Raw genomic sequence first — 14,875 nt, 5'->3', positions numbered from 1 at the left:
TTTCTGTGGTAGCTTGTTGCAGTGTCTACAGCATCGTGCAAAGTGCGTCGTAGTGTGCTTCTGGGCACCCGATGAGGTCAAAGCAGATATTGCTGTCACAGTTGAAGAAAAGATAGCAAAAAAAGAGGGTCTCAAAATGCTCCTAAATTGACTGATTGATTGATATGTGGGGTTTAACGTTACAAAACCACCATATGATTATGAGAGAAGCCGTAGTGGAGGGCTCCAGAAATTTAGACCTCCTAGGGTTCTTCAATGTGCGCCCATATCTGAGCATACGGGCCTACAGCAATTTTTCTTCCATCAAGAATGCAGCTGCCACAGCCAGGATTTCATCCCGCGACCTGCGGGTCAGCGGCCGAGTACCTTAGCTACTAGACCACCCCGGTGGGGTCAAAATGCTTATATGGCTTCCTCATGCCACACAAGACAATAATAAATTTGGCATGTTGTCAGCGATCTACTCTTTTCACAATTTATCAGCATGCACATGATAGCTTTTAATCCAGCAATAATGGCACATTGTCGCAAACATGTGAAGGCACCCATCGCAACACGACATCACGACGGAGCTAGTTTGCCGTAGTAACTCGAAAATTGCATGCACTTGGTCGGGCGTTAGACCCCACGACGGAGCTAGTTTGCCGTAGTAACTCGAAAATTGCATGCACTTGGTCGGGCGTTAGACCCCACTACAACGAAATTGATTAGGCATTCAAAATCCCTTAAGGGGGACGTGGGTTATAAATTTTTTTTTTTAATTTTTGCTCAATCTTAACCAAATTTCACTACCTAAGCTAGTTTTTCATACTGATTTCAAATCTCTAATTTGTTTCTTAATATTTCAAGTGATTTAGAAAATAAGGTCTGAATCTTAATTACGTACTTCTTACGGGACTTCTTGGCAATTTATTCTTGCTAAATCCAAAAAGTGAATGCATAATCCCAATGCTGGAGACTTGCTGTAGGGGGTGGTGCTATTTTTGTCCATTTGAAGGCATTTTATAAGCAAGAAAACGGACGAACACTTATGGTCACTATATTACAATAAATTTCTCTCACTAATATCTTCAATGGTAATTTTTTAAGTGATGCTAGAGAAATAGATATAGCATCACCCCCTAGATCATGTCAAGACGAATAAAATGATACCAACTTTATCGCATTCACTCAAGTTTAACATAGGAAAAACCCCCGTAAGGCCGAGTGCAATGTGCAAAAACATCGAACTTAGAAAAACCCGTTTGAAGTCTCTAGCAACTAACTTTTGCTTAATTGAAGCTACAGCGACATTAATGACCTCATTCTGTAGCTCTATATTATAGGATAAATGGCCATGCTAAATTTCACTGTACCCACCTGGAATACTGCTCACAGCTTGTTCTAGAACTATAAAATAGTCATTGACTCAGCATGAGATTATTTTTTTACTTTGTGGTCGTTCCAGTGCCTTGCAAGTGAAAGGAACACAAAAAAAATCATGTAATAATATTGTCCTTCGATATATTTACACAATGTTTAAGTCTAAAACCAAGAATATTTATTTTTGCAAAAATTCTCACTATTTGCCATCATGACTGTTTACAGCAGACCAGGGCTGTAAGCAGAGTCCCCTGCTGGCTTGTGACGCTTTGAAAGTCTTTCCTTTATTGAACTGTTGTCGAGATGCTCTCTTCGCGATTTTTGCAGCCTGCCCTTGACCTTCTCAAGGCTGCGACGCACCAAGTTATTGCCAGCGCTGTAGCCCAGCTTCTCAACAATTTCTATGTTGCTCTTGGTTGTGCCTTGGTTGAAGCGGCTGATGGCTTCGGCAACTGCCCTTTCAATGCTCCGCAAGGATGCATGCTAAGTTTTGGGGGCCTGCTGCCAAATCATAGCGTGCAGGCTCTCACTTGGGTTCTGGGTGATCCCATCGCTGCACCTTTCCAAGAGGGCATTGTCGCTCAGCCGCCTAAACACAGGCTCCAATGCCTCAGTTACGAAATCAGGCAGGCTGTCCTTGTGTGATGGCGGCTTCTCATTTTTCGCAAGAGCTCTCTGAAATTTGCACCAGAATTTAGGGCCTTCAGGGCAAAGGTCATGCTTTGGTGCCTCGTCAGTTAAAGAAATGTGGTTCAAAGTTGCTAGAACAGCCTTTTGCATACCTGGAACATTGTTCCTGCAGCTTCTCAATGCGTAGCCATAGTATGAGGTGATCTTCTTTATCTTTTGTTGCGTAAGTCTGCCCTTTCCACCAAGTGAGCCACCTTGAGCTTTTTTTTTCTCTACAAGGGTACGTAAGGAAGCTCCCATACGCTTGTGTACATGATTTATGCAGTCCTTTTTGGCCACCTTTATGAAGCCATACACCTCTTTTTCTGTGAGTGCATGGAATGTCCTGCTGTCGCCGTCTGACAGCATTGTCGTATAACGAAGCTTGTGCTTTTCAAGTGACCGCTCAAACAAGCGTAGTGCTGCCTCCACTTCCATCTGGCCAGCATTACAATCATTTTTCTGGCACAGAGGGCCATGCTGAATGAGCCAGGCAGAATGTCCTGCTTCTCCTTCCTTGGGTCCTGTGGTGCAAGCCAGGCAAAAGTTCGATAGCATGATATGGTCTATCACAAGGCCACTATACATCTCAACAATGCAGCCAACACATATATGCGAGCTATGTCCACGCGTAAGCCAGGTGCCGTCATAAATGACGTCGACGTTTCGGCGCGTTGCCGAACTCCGCATAGAGCTCCTTGACGCGAGCAACGCTCGCCGCTTCGCATTCGGCAGCAGTCGCACAGCAGGCTCCTTTCATTATATTCATGTGGCTTTGGTAACTCTTATGGTGAAGCCCTTAATGCGAAATATTCATCCCCGCAAAGAAGTCTGACAGAGCCGTTGCCCTCTTGCCGATACTGTTGATGGCCTTCATGGCACACATATTAACTTCAAACGGCCTTATTTTGGCGTCGGTCTCGTCAGCTATATGTGGGGACGAAAAACGCTCTTCGCGAAAGTCGCAACTGCCGCACGTGACTATGAGCTTCGAACACAGCCCGTACTCTTTCTTGGCCTTTGAAATAGTGAAGCTTCTTTCACCGCATTCTGGGCACGCGACAAGTCCAAATAATGAGCGTATTGCCGCCAGATCAACAATAACAAATTCTGTCCCGTTTTCTTTGCCACCATCCTCCAGATCAATATCTAGTAACTCGAACTTACGTTCCGTCGCGCACTGCGATGCGAGTGATGCCTTCAAGCCCGCTGCATTTCTCGCGCACTCAGCAAACTCATCCGCCGAATAAAACGCCGTGTCAATGCGGTCTAGGATGCTGTTGGAAGTGCATAATGACGATCCGACGACGACACAATCCGATGAGGTGCTTTTGCAAGGCACAGGAGAGTGCACTGCTTCGGACACAAGCGGCCGCGGCTGCGCGTCGTTGTCAGAATGCGCCGCTTTGGTGGCATGGGGCGAAAACGGCTGCACGTTGTCGGCTGCTTTCTTCTAGCGGGCGTTCCACGGGCACCTCCGTTTCTTGCCGTACGCTAGGCGCGTCTTCTTCTTTAGACGAGCGTCTCCAATTATGCCGGCAAAAGACGGAAAGGCGGTCGCGTAGCACAAGCAGGCACATGCGAGAAGCAGACGAACAATGTGCGCGAATGGGAACCGGCGGCCGATGAACAATATACAAAAAAAAGCGCGGGCAACTTTGGCCGCATCAGCCAATGGGAAGCGAGGAACAGGGGGCTCGCCTGGTGTGCGCGCGATCCGCCCAATCAGCGGCCCGGAAGGGGGCTCCGGAAAAGGGGCGAGGGCAGCCGTTCTGTTTAAGCGACGGCATTTTGAAGGGTGGCAAAATGCGCACAAATGAATCAGCTTCAAAACAAGCCCAAGATGGCAGCGATCGGCCGACTGCCTCGCCGGCGGCGCGCGCGGGAAGTTAGAACGAATTTGACCTGCCGTGGGTTGTTTTGCGGCTCCCGTGGCGACTTCATAATCAATTTTAATCCATCTACTGATCGAATTCAGTGTTCACAATTTGAGGACATGTGCTTATAGGTCTAAAAATTTCAAATATCGCATTTTTTCAAAATTGACCTTTTGGCCATTTTTCACCAATCTAAGACCCGCGTCCCCCCTTAACTATAGTCATGGTAAGCCAACCTACGAGCCAGGTGCTTCAAAACAACTATAATGTGCAGCGCTGAGTCACTGGCATAACTTGGCGAGATTGAACACCAGTGAGACCTATTTATTTCAAGTTCTGTAAGCTAACCTAGACATTCCCCTGGAATCTCCAGAATACTAACTGTCTTGTGCGCATATGGCCTCATTCCCTGTCCCCCATTCAACTTTGGCTAGATCTAATTTTCATACCACTGAACTTGTAACAGGCTTAATACCACGAAAAGAGGCAAGTTTCATAACATTTGCTTCAAAAGAATATTTACGACAAAGATACTCGTTCAGCAGTGCAAGATATTTTGAAAAACTTTACAACAGTGCCTTAGCCGAATTCTGCAAAATGTAAGACTCGTAAATAATATTCATGCTTTATAAACTTTGCTTTCTTTTCTGACTTTGCCATAATGCTTTTGCAGAGCTACACAATTTGTCCGATCCCGATTCTAGAAAGAGAGCGCCTATTAAGTCATTAATCACCTGTTCTCCTAACTTGTATGTTTTGTTAAAACAAATACCAACTACAACTTTTTTACCTTCAAAATGCAAATTTTGAATGCATGCTTCCTGCTCCAGGAACCCAGTTTTCAAAGTCGCAATTGCCGTGTACATGTTCGGCATACAAGCTTAATAAGCTCGTTGAAACGATAGGAGTTTGCCCGTGTCCTTTAAACAGCAACATCGTTATTCATGACATAAAAACTGGATTAAGATTAAACTTGCAGCATCATTGCCTAGCAACCACCAATGCCTCAGCTGCGCACAGCCTATAGCCTCACCTGGCTATTGCAACAGCTGGTGTGACGTAATGCCAAGCCGCGCATGCGCTAAAGCAGTAGCAACGGAGAGGCCACCGCCACGCTGCGCTCACCAACTCAACTCGCCACACCCAGCTACTACAACAGCTGGTGTGATGGTAGCAAAGCCAGGCATGGGTCATATCACAGCTGTGTAGGAGCTGTGCGAAGCTACCCAAATGAGCGAGTAGAACTTCAAGTTTTCATTTAAAATAAATTTTGTCTAGCAACTGCCGAGGTCATTAAGTATGTACATCAAATGTGCCTTTCCACAAGATTGTGTACAGGCACATATGGTTTATAAGGTATGAATTTTGAAAACAAAAATGCATTTTTTTGCGACTTCCACAATAATCTTCCCCACCTCGCTAGGTGAAAAATTCCTTTACAGCACTTCAATGTAGTTTTCGGTGAAAAAATGTGATTTTCAAAAACCAATATCTTTAAGTCCCCAACGGGAATAAATCTGTCTGACTTGTAATTCTCTCTGGTTATAACAGACCCATTCAGAGTTTGTGCAAAAGTCTGTTGTAACAGTACTTGGATTTTACATACTCCTTTTACAACAGACCGAAATCCTCTCCACTACAGAGGTCTGTTTTAATAAGGTTATACTGCAGTATACCATATTTACTAGCATAACCCTGGCACTCGCATAATTTTCGCACCTCCCCGCATTTCCCACCAAAAATAAATTTTTTTTGCACAGAGCAATTATCGCACGCCTGAAAATTGCAGCAGTAATCACTATAATTTTCTGCTCCTTCAACCACTGATGATGATAGTGCATGACAGCCTGGTGCCATCTTTTAAGCATCATGCGTACTATCCAAGCTTGAAGCCCCAATTTAATCCCAGCCAAGCCAAAGTGGCAAGTGTGCATTGCGGCATGTTAGTGTATGTTGTGTTACGCTACAGGGCGATACAGAAGTTAAACGACTACTCGTAAGTTGAAAGCGATTGCTTATGCAGTAAACAATGGCGACAGGGCCACCACTAGGCACTTCGGAGTAGACGAGTTTAGTGTTCACTACTGGCAATGGCAGCACGAGCAGCTGAAAGCCAGCCCGATGCGTTGGGCCTTCCGTGTGTCTGAGACTGGGATGGATGGTTGAACTTTATTTCGTCAGAAGGCCACAGTGGATGATTTTGAGGTAGGTGGCCGTCAGCCCAAGGTTGACGTCATATGCTAACCGTATACCAACCGTTCAAGTCTAATGCTACGCCCGCAAGCGAATACCGTACGGAAAGCTTGCGACTTTTGTGTCTCAAATAAATCTTGCCTTGTGTTGAACCTGTCGTTTTATTGTTAAGGTAAGTTTAGTTAGTATTTCTCAAAGCTTGTAGTTAGTTCCAGGCGTGGAAATCCCGATCTCCGGCCACTTCGTTTTTTCTTTTGCTCGGTACGTTCTCGCTGAATATTTTGCCCCGCAATTCTCGCACCCTTCAACTTTTTATCGGTTTTCTGCGAAGAAAAGTGCGAGGATTATGCGAGTAAATAAGGTGACTTTATTGCAGCTCGGTTCAAAATAGAGGTAAACCTACAAAGGGTTAAGGAAATGTCATTGAATGCTACAGATATAAGTAAAAAATGCAAGAAGAAAAATTTATGGTTCTCGCTCTAGAACAAGGCTTTTCGCTTGAATGACTGGAATTTGGTTTTTCCTTTTCTTAATAGTTTGTAACTTTCAAAGTAATACTGGACGCTTTGTTGCTCTCACTAAGCAGTCAGATTTTCAGCAAGACAAAAATGATCAAAATTAGATGTGTCGAATCTGAGAAAGACCTTCTCAAAAGATTGTAAAGTTATGAACAGTCGAAGCTGGGAAAATAGAAATGAAAACAGCACCATCAGTTGCTGATGTGGTATGAAAGGAGGTTGTGGCTAAAATAGCAATCTAGAAGGCACGGAAATTGGTAATCTTTTGCACCGTTAGCGGATAACCAAAAAAGTAACATTAATGAAAAAACATTTTTTTTGTCAATTTTTGGTCCCATAAAGCAGCTTCCTCTCATGATATAACATCTTTGAAATTTAATTTAGTTTATGAAGTGTTGGTAGCATAGATTGGTTTTAGCACTAAAAAAACAAAAACAAAAAAGAACTGGAAAGCCTTTTGGCTGTGCAAGGCTTCAAACAGCGAAGCCGGCAATCGAAGAGATCATTTGCTCCTCAACCTTGTTGAGCTGCGGTAGTGATACTTGAAGCCAATAGTGTTGTGCAGTCACATTTTATGAATGCGTGTGCATTCTGTGTATGAGCAAACTAAACAGTTTTTTGTAACCTTTCTAGGCTCAACATCATCATAGCCACATAACTCTGGCTAATCAACATTGCAGCTTCCCAAAAGGGGAAAATTCCCATCCAACTGTTTGTAGCACAAGGCTAAAGAAATCCTGAATGAAATTCTCAAAAAGAAAGCCTCGAGGCTGAAGAAACACACATACCGGTCCAAGATTCAAATTGAGGCCATCTTGAGGTGGCCGCTCTACCATGTGTGCTAACTCAGAGGATCGCAGATAGCAGTGCAAGGACAAATTGTTTGGCAAACAGAATCACCGTGATGGCAGATCAGTACACTCAACCTCATTATAACAAAGCTGCATCTTACGGTGGAACCCAGATTATACTACTTTCAGAGGATCACGCAAAAGCGTCGTATAATAGAAAAACTAAGATCATAGGCAGTGACACTCAGCCTTGCCCAAAAGAAACGGGTACAGGCTACCTGAATAAGCCCCTAGGAAAACCTTGTGCTTCTGCAAGAAAGGTAGGTTAAATTATTCTTGCCAGTGCCAGCTAATGGAAGCATTACTGAGTTCAAGGAGGGGCGAGCCAACCTTTATTCTCAGCCTTAAAATTGAATCCAATGTGCTTCTACTGATAAATGGAGTTCTAAAATTGCCTACGCATGAAAATGAAACCGCGTTTTCAACAGCCTCCCACAGAAGAATCAGATACAGTGTCATCGCTATCACATAATGGCAACGGCCCACGAGTGTGCGCAACTAGTAAGCTGTGGCGTTTTGCAATTTATTGTTTTGTGAAGTGCAACTAGTGAACTAGTGTTGCTCCGCTGTTATGAACGTTGACGTCAAATGAAAGTAATTTTGCTCGATGAAAACAGTTGTGTTGTGCCCTTATGCATGTGAAAGCCTGTGACTGCGAGTGCGACAAAGGCAGGAGATCAGCCGTATGTTGATCAGGAAAAGTTTCCACGAACCAAAAACGTGACAGCTTTTTGGCTGGCTCAAGCTACTCTGTGTAGACAGATCTTGACTAGGTAACGACCCCAGATATGTAACGCTCGATCGAGGCGTATGTAGAAGCGCATGAACTTCCAAGAGAATCAATTTTCCATTCTACGAAGACACCCAGTCTCACTCTCTGCTTTTCTTGATTTGATTGATTTGTGGGGTTTAACGTCCCAAAACCACCATATGATTATGAGAGACGCCGTGGTGGAGGGCTCCGGAAATTTCGACCACCTGGGGTTCTTTAATGTGCACCCAAATCTGAGTACACGGGCCTACAACATTTCCGCCTCCATCGGAAATGCAGCCCCCACAGCCGGGATTTGATCCCGCGACGTGCGGGTCAGCAGCCGAGTACCTTAGCCACTAGACCACCGTGGCGGGGCCTCTGCTTTTCTTCTGATAAACCTAGGGGGATGCAAGTTCATATTTGCACTTGTAAATATATTTAGTCGACGTTTGATTCGAGTAAAGGTGTTTTTTTTTTTTTCTTTCCGATGGAATCTGAAAGTCATTGTAGGATGAGGGGTCAGCGTAAAACTGCGTCATATAACCATGGTTTTCACTGGATTATATGGGGTTTTGCCAAGACCAAACCGATTAGTTGTAAAATGAAGGTAGTTGCAGCCCCCCCCCCCCCCACGAAGGCATATAATCAAAATTCCACTGCACTCAAAATTAAGTTTGTTATATCCAAAAATTTATTATAAAGGTTTATTTCTAAGGCTGTATTCATTTAAAGAATAATATTCATTAACTTCATTTGAGTGTAACTGCAAAAGCCTATAGAGCTGAGGTGGAAGGGAGTTACGCTACAAATTCATGGGTGTCTAAACAAAAATAAAGTTTGGGGTCGGAGTGAAATTGCAATACCTCGAGCCTTCTGCAGCAGGGTGACCGTGGGGCTCTGAGATGGGGGCAGGCCCGAGGGGCTCCTGTTAGGATATGCAGGTGGGGGATACACAGTTGGAGGCGTGCCTGGGGTGCTCAGCGGGGTCTCGGCCCTGGGTGAATGCTGCTCCTTGAGCTGGCTCACAATGGGATTCCAGCACGACTTGAGCGCAGCCGTGGGCGAGGGTAGAGTGGTCTCTGGTTGTGCCTGAAAAATTCCACTCATGTCACCACTACATAGCTGCCATATCCACTTCTTTCTTTGCAATATATTTCTGAATGTTGCAGTACGCCGGCTTTCGAAAAGGATGGGCCGATGGCTGCGTAGGACATGGAAGTTTTGGGCTTTGAAGCATCTGTATAGCAATACGGACATGTGTATTTATGTTGTAGTTCCAGGAAGTATGTCTAAACATGTGCAATGGGCACGTGCTTTGTAACCTCCAAGAAAGACACGTCGCAATCTACCACTTGCCACTGCCACAGTGGCAGGCATGCTCCGGGAGCCATCAAACGGTGTTCAAGTGGCACACCGGTTTTCTTCGCTAGGCCCCCTCACATGGAGTGAGTAGGGCTGTCTCATAGAAGGTTGGTTTTCAAATGCAACAGAACTTGACATGTCACCTTATCTGCGTTCACTTTAGGATAATATATAAAAGACATTTCACATCTCTGTAGGTGGAAAGACCATTCATTTGATTCCACGTACAGGCTTTCAACATTCATTCAACATTGTTTATTTGCAGGAGAAAAAAGATACAGAATTTTTTCTTGCGGGAGGCAAAGACTAAAGGCTAAAAGCCTGACGAGGTCTCACCCCCTATTAACCAAAAAACAGTCTGCATCAGTGACATGTACATTTACACATCAGCAACATGCAACTGTATACATCGGTTACATATTTCGTTGGTAGAAGATACTGGCATGCCATAATATATTTCTTCTATATAATCAAAATAATCAAACATTCAGAACATGCATTTTTGGCATATACAAACAGAAGCACACATTTTAAAATACGTTTCATTCCACACATTGTTGGAGCGAATTCCATTTTACAATCACAGTGAACAATCATAAAAATACATAGAAAGAGAGTGTACCATTACTCTTACGTGTAAATGACTATGGGTCTACAATGCCGGCAGTCAGAAAAGAAGCGATTTAATATGAGATTTAAATGGTTTATATATCAGTGTAAAATCTATATTCGATTCGTGAAGGTTTAGCAACTGAATAACTTTGTAATCAATGTCCTGCTTTCCGTAATTCGTGCATGTTTTCTTAGTTTTGCGGGAAAATTTTCTGAAGCCATATTTAGTTGATATAGTTCGTGGGTAGGAATTCTGTAGTTTATGTTTATAAATATGTTGCATCAGCTTAAAATTATAAACTTTTCTAACAGGCAGAATTTCGTGTTTAAGAAAAAGTGTTTCAGTGTCTAGGTCCCTGGGATGACCTTTATATTTTTTCTATGATACGAAGCACGCGCTTCTGTAATACTGTTAATCCATCATAATTACTCTTAGTTGTTGTTCCCCATACCAACATTCCATATCCAAGTTTGGAGTAGAACAATCTATAATACAGCTATTCAAATAACCATGAGGGGAGGAGGAAAGCGATTTTACTCAAACACCCCACTGAACGAGCTAGATCTGTTAAGAGACAATTAACGTGAGGCGTCGACGACAGGTGCTCGTGAAATCAGACTCCAAAAAATTTTTGTGTACTGACTTGTCCTAGTCGCTGATCGCTGAACGAAATGACTATATTATCATTTATCCGCTTGTTTATAGGTCTGAACATAATAAATTTGGTTTTCTGTATTTAATTTTAATTTGTTTTTTGTTAGCCAGCTTGAGAGTTTCGAGAGGTATAGATTTGTTGAAGCTTCTACTTCCTGAATGGTGGAGCCTGTTAAAAATATACTTGTGTCGTCAGCGAACATTTTAATTTCGGGTGTGTACTGAACCTCTGTAATATCATTTATATAGAAAGAAAATGCACGGGGCCTAAAATGGAGCCCTGAGGAACTCCTTTTTTTTTATGTTGAAATATTCGGACCTTTCACTGTCTATGCTAACAAATTGATATCTTGATGATAAATAGCATTTAAATAAGTGAGAATACTCCGCGAATTCCATAGCGGTTTAATTTCAGCAGTAAAATTTTATGATCAACCAAATCGAATGCTTTGCACAAATCAAGAAAGACTCCTAGCGTCTACATTTTACCTTCAACGTTTTCGATTATGCGACTTTTTACGCTAATTATTGCCTCTTTTGTGGTCCTATTAATGCAAAATCCATATTGATGCAGTGATAAGATATATTTCTCAAGATATTTCATGAGGCGCATATTTATACATTTCTCATAAATTTTTGAGAATACAGGTAACGCAGATATCGGACGATAGTTAAGTCACAGGTGTTGCCACCTTTATGGATGGGTGTAACCTTGGCCACCTCAAGTTTTTTCGGGAAGCTTCCAGTCAAAAAGGAATAATTTATAATATTTGCCAATACAGGGCTAAGTGCAGGTGCGACGACCTTAACTGGAGCTGCCTTTACATCATCATAACCACTTGCAACGTTCGTTTTTAGTTCTTTTATATACCGGTAGACTATCTGGTAATACTTCGTGTAGTACAAGAGAATTCAGGGAAACGTTTGCCTCGTTGTTATATTACGTTGCCTCTTCATCACTCACAGCCACATTTACAAAGTATTGGTTGAATGCATTCACCAATTCTATAACCTCTAGAATGGTATCACCAGCTTTTACTTGCTTAGATGTACTTGATGCTATTGTTCTTCCAGTTAAAGGATTTACTTGCTTCCATATTTTTGCTGGTTCTGATTTTTCCGTGGGGCTAGTATGAAACGCACCTGTAGAGAGGTGGATGCCTAGTTAATGAACAGGGTCAAGCATTTTAAGAACAGTAAATATCGCAGACTGATATGCTATTGACCCATAGTCTAGGCGAGCACGTATGAGCCTTTTATACAAATTCATCAGACACTTCTTGTCACTTCCCCCCGTAGTGCGTGATAACACTTTTAAAACGTTCATGGCTTTTATGCACTTGTTTTTTAAACACTTGGTGTGTGGTATGAAGGTTAGCTTGGTGTCGAAGACTAGGCCTAAGACTTTATCTTCAGTATTAACAGAAAGACTGTGCCCATGCAGTTGAATATTTGGGCTCGGAATGAATGCCTCTCTTCCTGGAGAACAAGACACATGCGCTTTTCTGTGCATTCAGTCGGAACCCGTTTTCTTCTGCCCAATCGGAGATTTTCTTCAAACCAAGCTGAACCTGCCGTGCACACAAGGAAAGATTGCAAGATTAAAAACCAAGCTGGACATCGTCGACATATGTGCAATAAAACATATTGCGAGGGATTGACAAGCACAAAGAATTCATTTTGATAATAAAGTGTACAACTAAGTACACTTTATTAACTAAGTACACCACCTTGCGGCACTCCTGTTTCTTGGACAAATGTTCATTAAAGAATAATAAAGTGTACAACTAAGTACACTTTATTAACTAAGTACACCACCTTGCGGCACTCCTGTTTCTTGGACAAATGTTCATTAAAGAATGCTGCCCACTCTGACACTGAATGTCCGGTTAAAAAAACTTTCAATTATGGTTAGCATTTTGCCACGCACGCCAAGGTGGGACAGGTCTCTTAATATTCCAAAGTGCCATGTTGTATCATAAGCCTTTTCGATATCGAAGCGAAGAACACAGAAAGAAAATATTTTTTTGTGGACAGAAGCGTCTGTGATCTGTGCCTCGATACAAACAAGGTGGTCTATGGTGGATCTACTCACTCGAAACCCACACTGTAATTGGTCGAGCAAATTGGTTGTTTCAAGGAAATGTACAAGTTGGCAGTTTATAATTTTTTCGAAGAGTTTGCACAGGCAGCGTGTAAGTGCAATAGGCCTATCACTCGAAACTAAAGAAGGGTCCTTACCCTGTTTCAAAATGGGAATAATAGCCTCTTTCCAGGAAGTAGGGATAGCGCTGAAGAACCAGATCGCATTGTACAAGCACAGTGAAGTTTTTTGCGTTTCGTTTGGGAGGTTTTTCAACATTTTGTACACCACACGGTCGGAACCTGGCATGGAATCACTGCAGTTCAGTTATGTTTGGAGCTCTGCTAAGATGAAAGCTTGGCTGTATGCCGCGTAATTTGTACATTTGTGCTTTAGTTCTTGCTTTTCTATTCTTGTTTTGCATTTTCGGAAAGCGTCAGTATAGTGTGATGGTCTGGACACCTCTTTGAAGTATGCGCCGAGGAAGTTCGCCTGATCTTTCAAGCTGTCACCCGGTGTGTTTACAAGTGGGAGTGAGTGTACGGTATTTGTCTTCCTGCTACCCTACTAACCATGTTTCAGACTTTAGCCTCCTGTGTATATGAATTGATCCCTGATAAGAACTTCTGCCAGCTTTCTCTTCTGGCCTGCCAATGCATTCTACTGCCTTGAGAATATTTCTTAAGGCTGTCAAGATTTTCGGCTGTCGGTGAGTTCAGAAGCAACCTCCATGCCCTGTTCTGCTCCATTCGCACATTTCAACACACAGTGTTCCAACATGGGATGCCTTGCTTGCTTGGCATTCCAGATGTTGGTGGTATGCACTTGGCTGCTGTGTCAGTAAGAAAAGCTGTGAAGTACTGCACAGCTTCATTTATTATTTTTATTTATTTATGACATACTGCAGGCAAGGTAAGGGCCCAAGCAGGAGGGGCATGGGAAGTACACATTATAATAACCAGAGGGAAACAACATTGTAAGCATGGAACGGGAAAAGAAACAATACAAAAGTTGGCATATAAACTAAGCATATGCAAAGCATATACAAGGCAAGAACAAAAAGGCATACACAAGGCATATACAAAGCATAAAAAACTTAACATCTTAACTGAGCAATAGCGTCAATATTGGACAGCTGTTCACAAGGCAAGTTGTTCCAGTCTGTTATTGTACGTGGAAAAAATGAATACTTAAATACGTTGGTTTTAGTGCTATAAGGCGTTAGGGATTCAGCGTGGCGATGCCTTGTCCGGCGTGCTTCGAGTGGAGTTATGAAAGGCTGCGGGTTAAGGAATAAACAGTTATTTTTCAGCAAGAACATGAATTTTAGTCTGAGAATTTTACGCCATAGTTGTAATGTTGGAATGCTATTAGTTAGCATTAGGGTTGATGGGGAATTAGTTGAACGGTATTTGGAGAAAATGAATCTTATTGCTTTACGTTGTATCATTTCTAATGCGTCAGTGTGACGTTTGGTGTAAGGGTCCCACACAGTACATGCATATTCTAATTTCGGATAAGCGAGTAATAAGCTGTTAGACGAGTGTTGTGGGGAGCCTGTTTTAATTTATGCCTCAAAAAGCAGAGCTTACTGAAAGACGACTTGCAGATGTTAGAGATATGCGTATTCCAGGATAAATTGTTAGTAATAGTAACACATAAGTACTTATATTGATTAACTTCAATTAGGGCTTTGGAAGCGATATTATATGGAAAGGATAACTTTTTAACCTTTTTGGTGATTTTCATATAGACAGACTTTTCTGCATTTAATTCCATATTCCATTTTCCACACCAAGATACGATATTTTGAAGGTTAGAATTAAGTGCAGCTTGGTCGTCACTGCAAGTTATTTCATTGAACACCACACAATCATCGGCGAACAATCTGATTTGAACGGGCTCTGTAATTGTGGCAGTGATGTCATTAATGTAAATT

The 14,875-nt window shown here is 42.5% G+C and overlaps 1 protein-coding gene across 18 annotated transcripts in view; it reads right to left on the bottom strand.

The window, feature by feature from the left end:
- Nucleotides 1-14,875, bottom strand: part of CAP (Cbl-associated protein) — a 1,014,121-nt gene that overhangs the window by 318,179 nt on the left and 681,067 nt on the right. For all 18 annotated transcript variants that reach the window (XR_012887795.1, XR_012887796.1, XM_075881103.1 and 15 more), the window contains one exon: nucleotides 9,088-9,313. Coding sequence is in view for 16 of the 18 variants with exons in the window: in XM_075881103.1 (XP_075737218.1) it covers nucleotides 9,088-9,313 (226 nt within the window). In the remaining 2 variants the exon portion in view is untranslated. The remainder of the gene's footprint in view (nucleotides 1-9,087; nucleotides 9,314-14,875) is intronic.

This window comes from Rhipicephalus microplus, chromosome X (assembly GCF_043290135.1).
Source record: "Rhipicephalus microplus isolate Deutch F79 chromosome X, USDA_Rmic, whole genome shotgun sequence".
Lineage (NCBI taxonomy): Eukaryota > Metazoa > Arthropoda > Arachnida > Ixodida > Ixodidae > Rhipicephalus > Rhipicephalus microplus.
The sequence above is the reverse complement of the archived record's forward strand: the minus strand, read 5'-3'. Positions and strand labels throughout refer to the sequence as shown.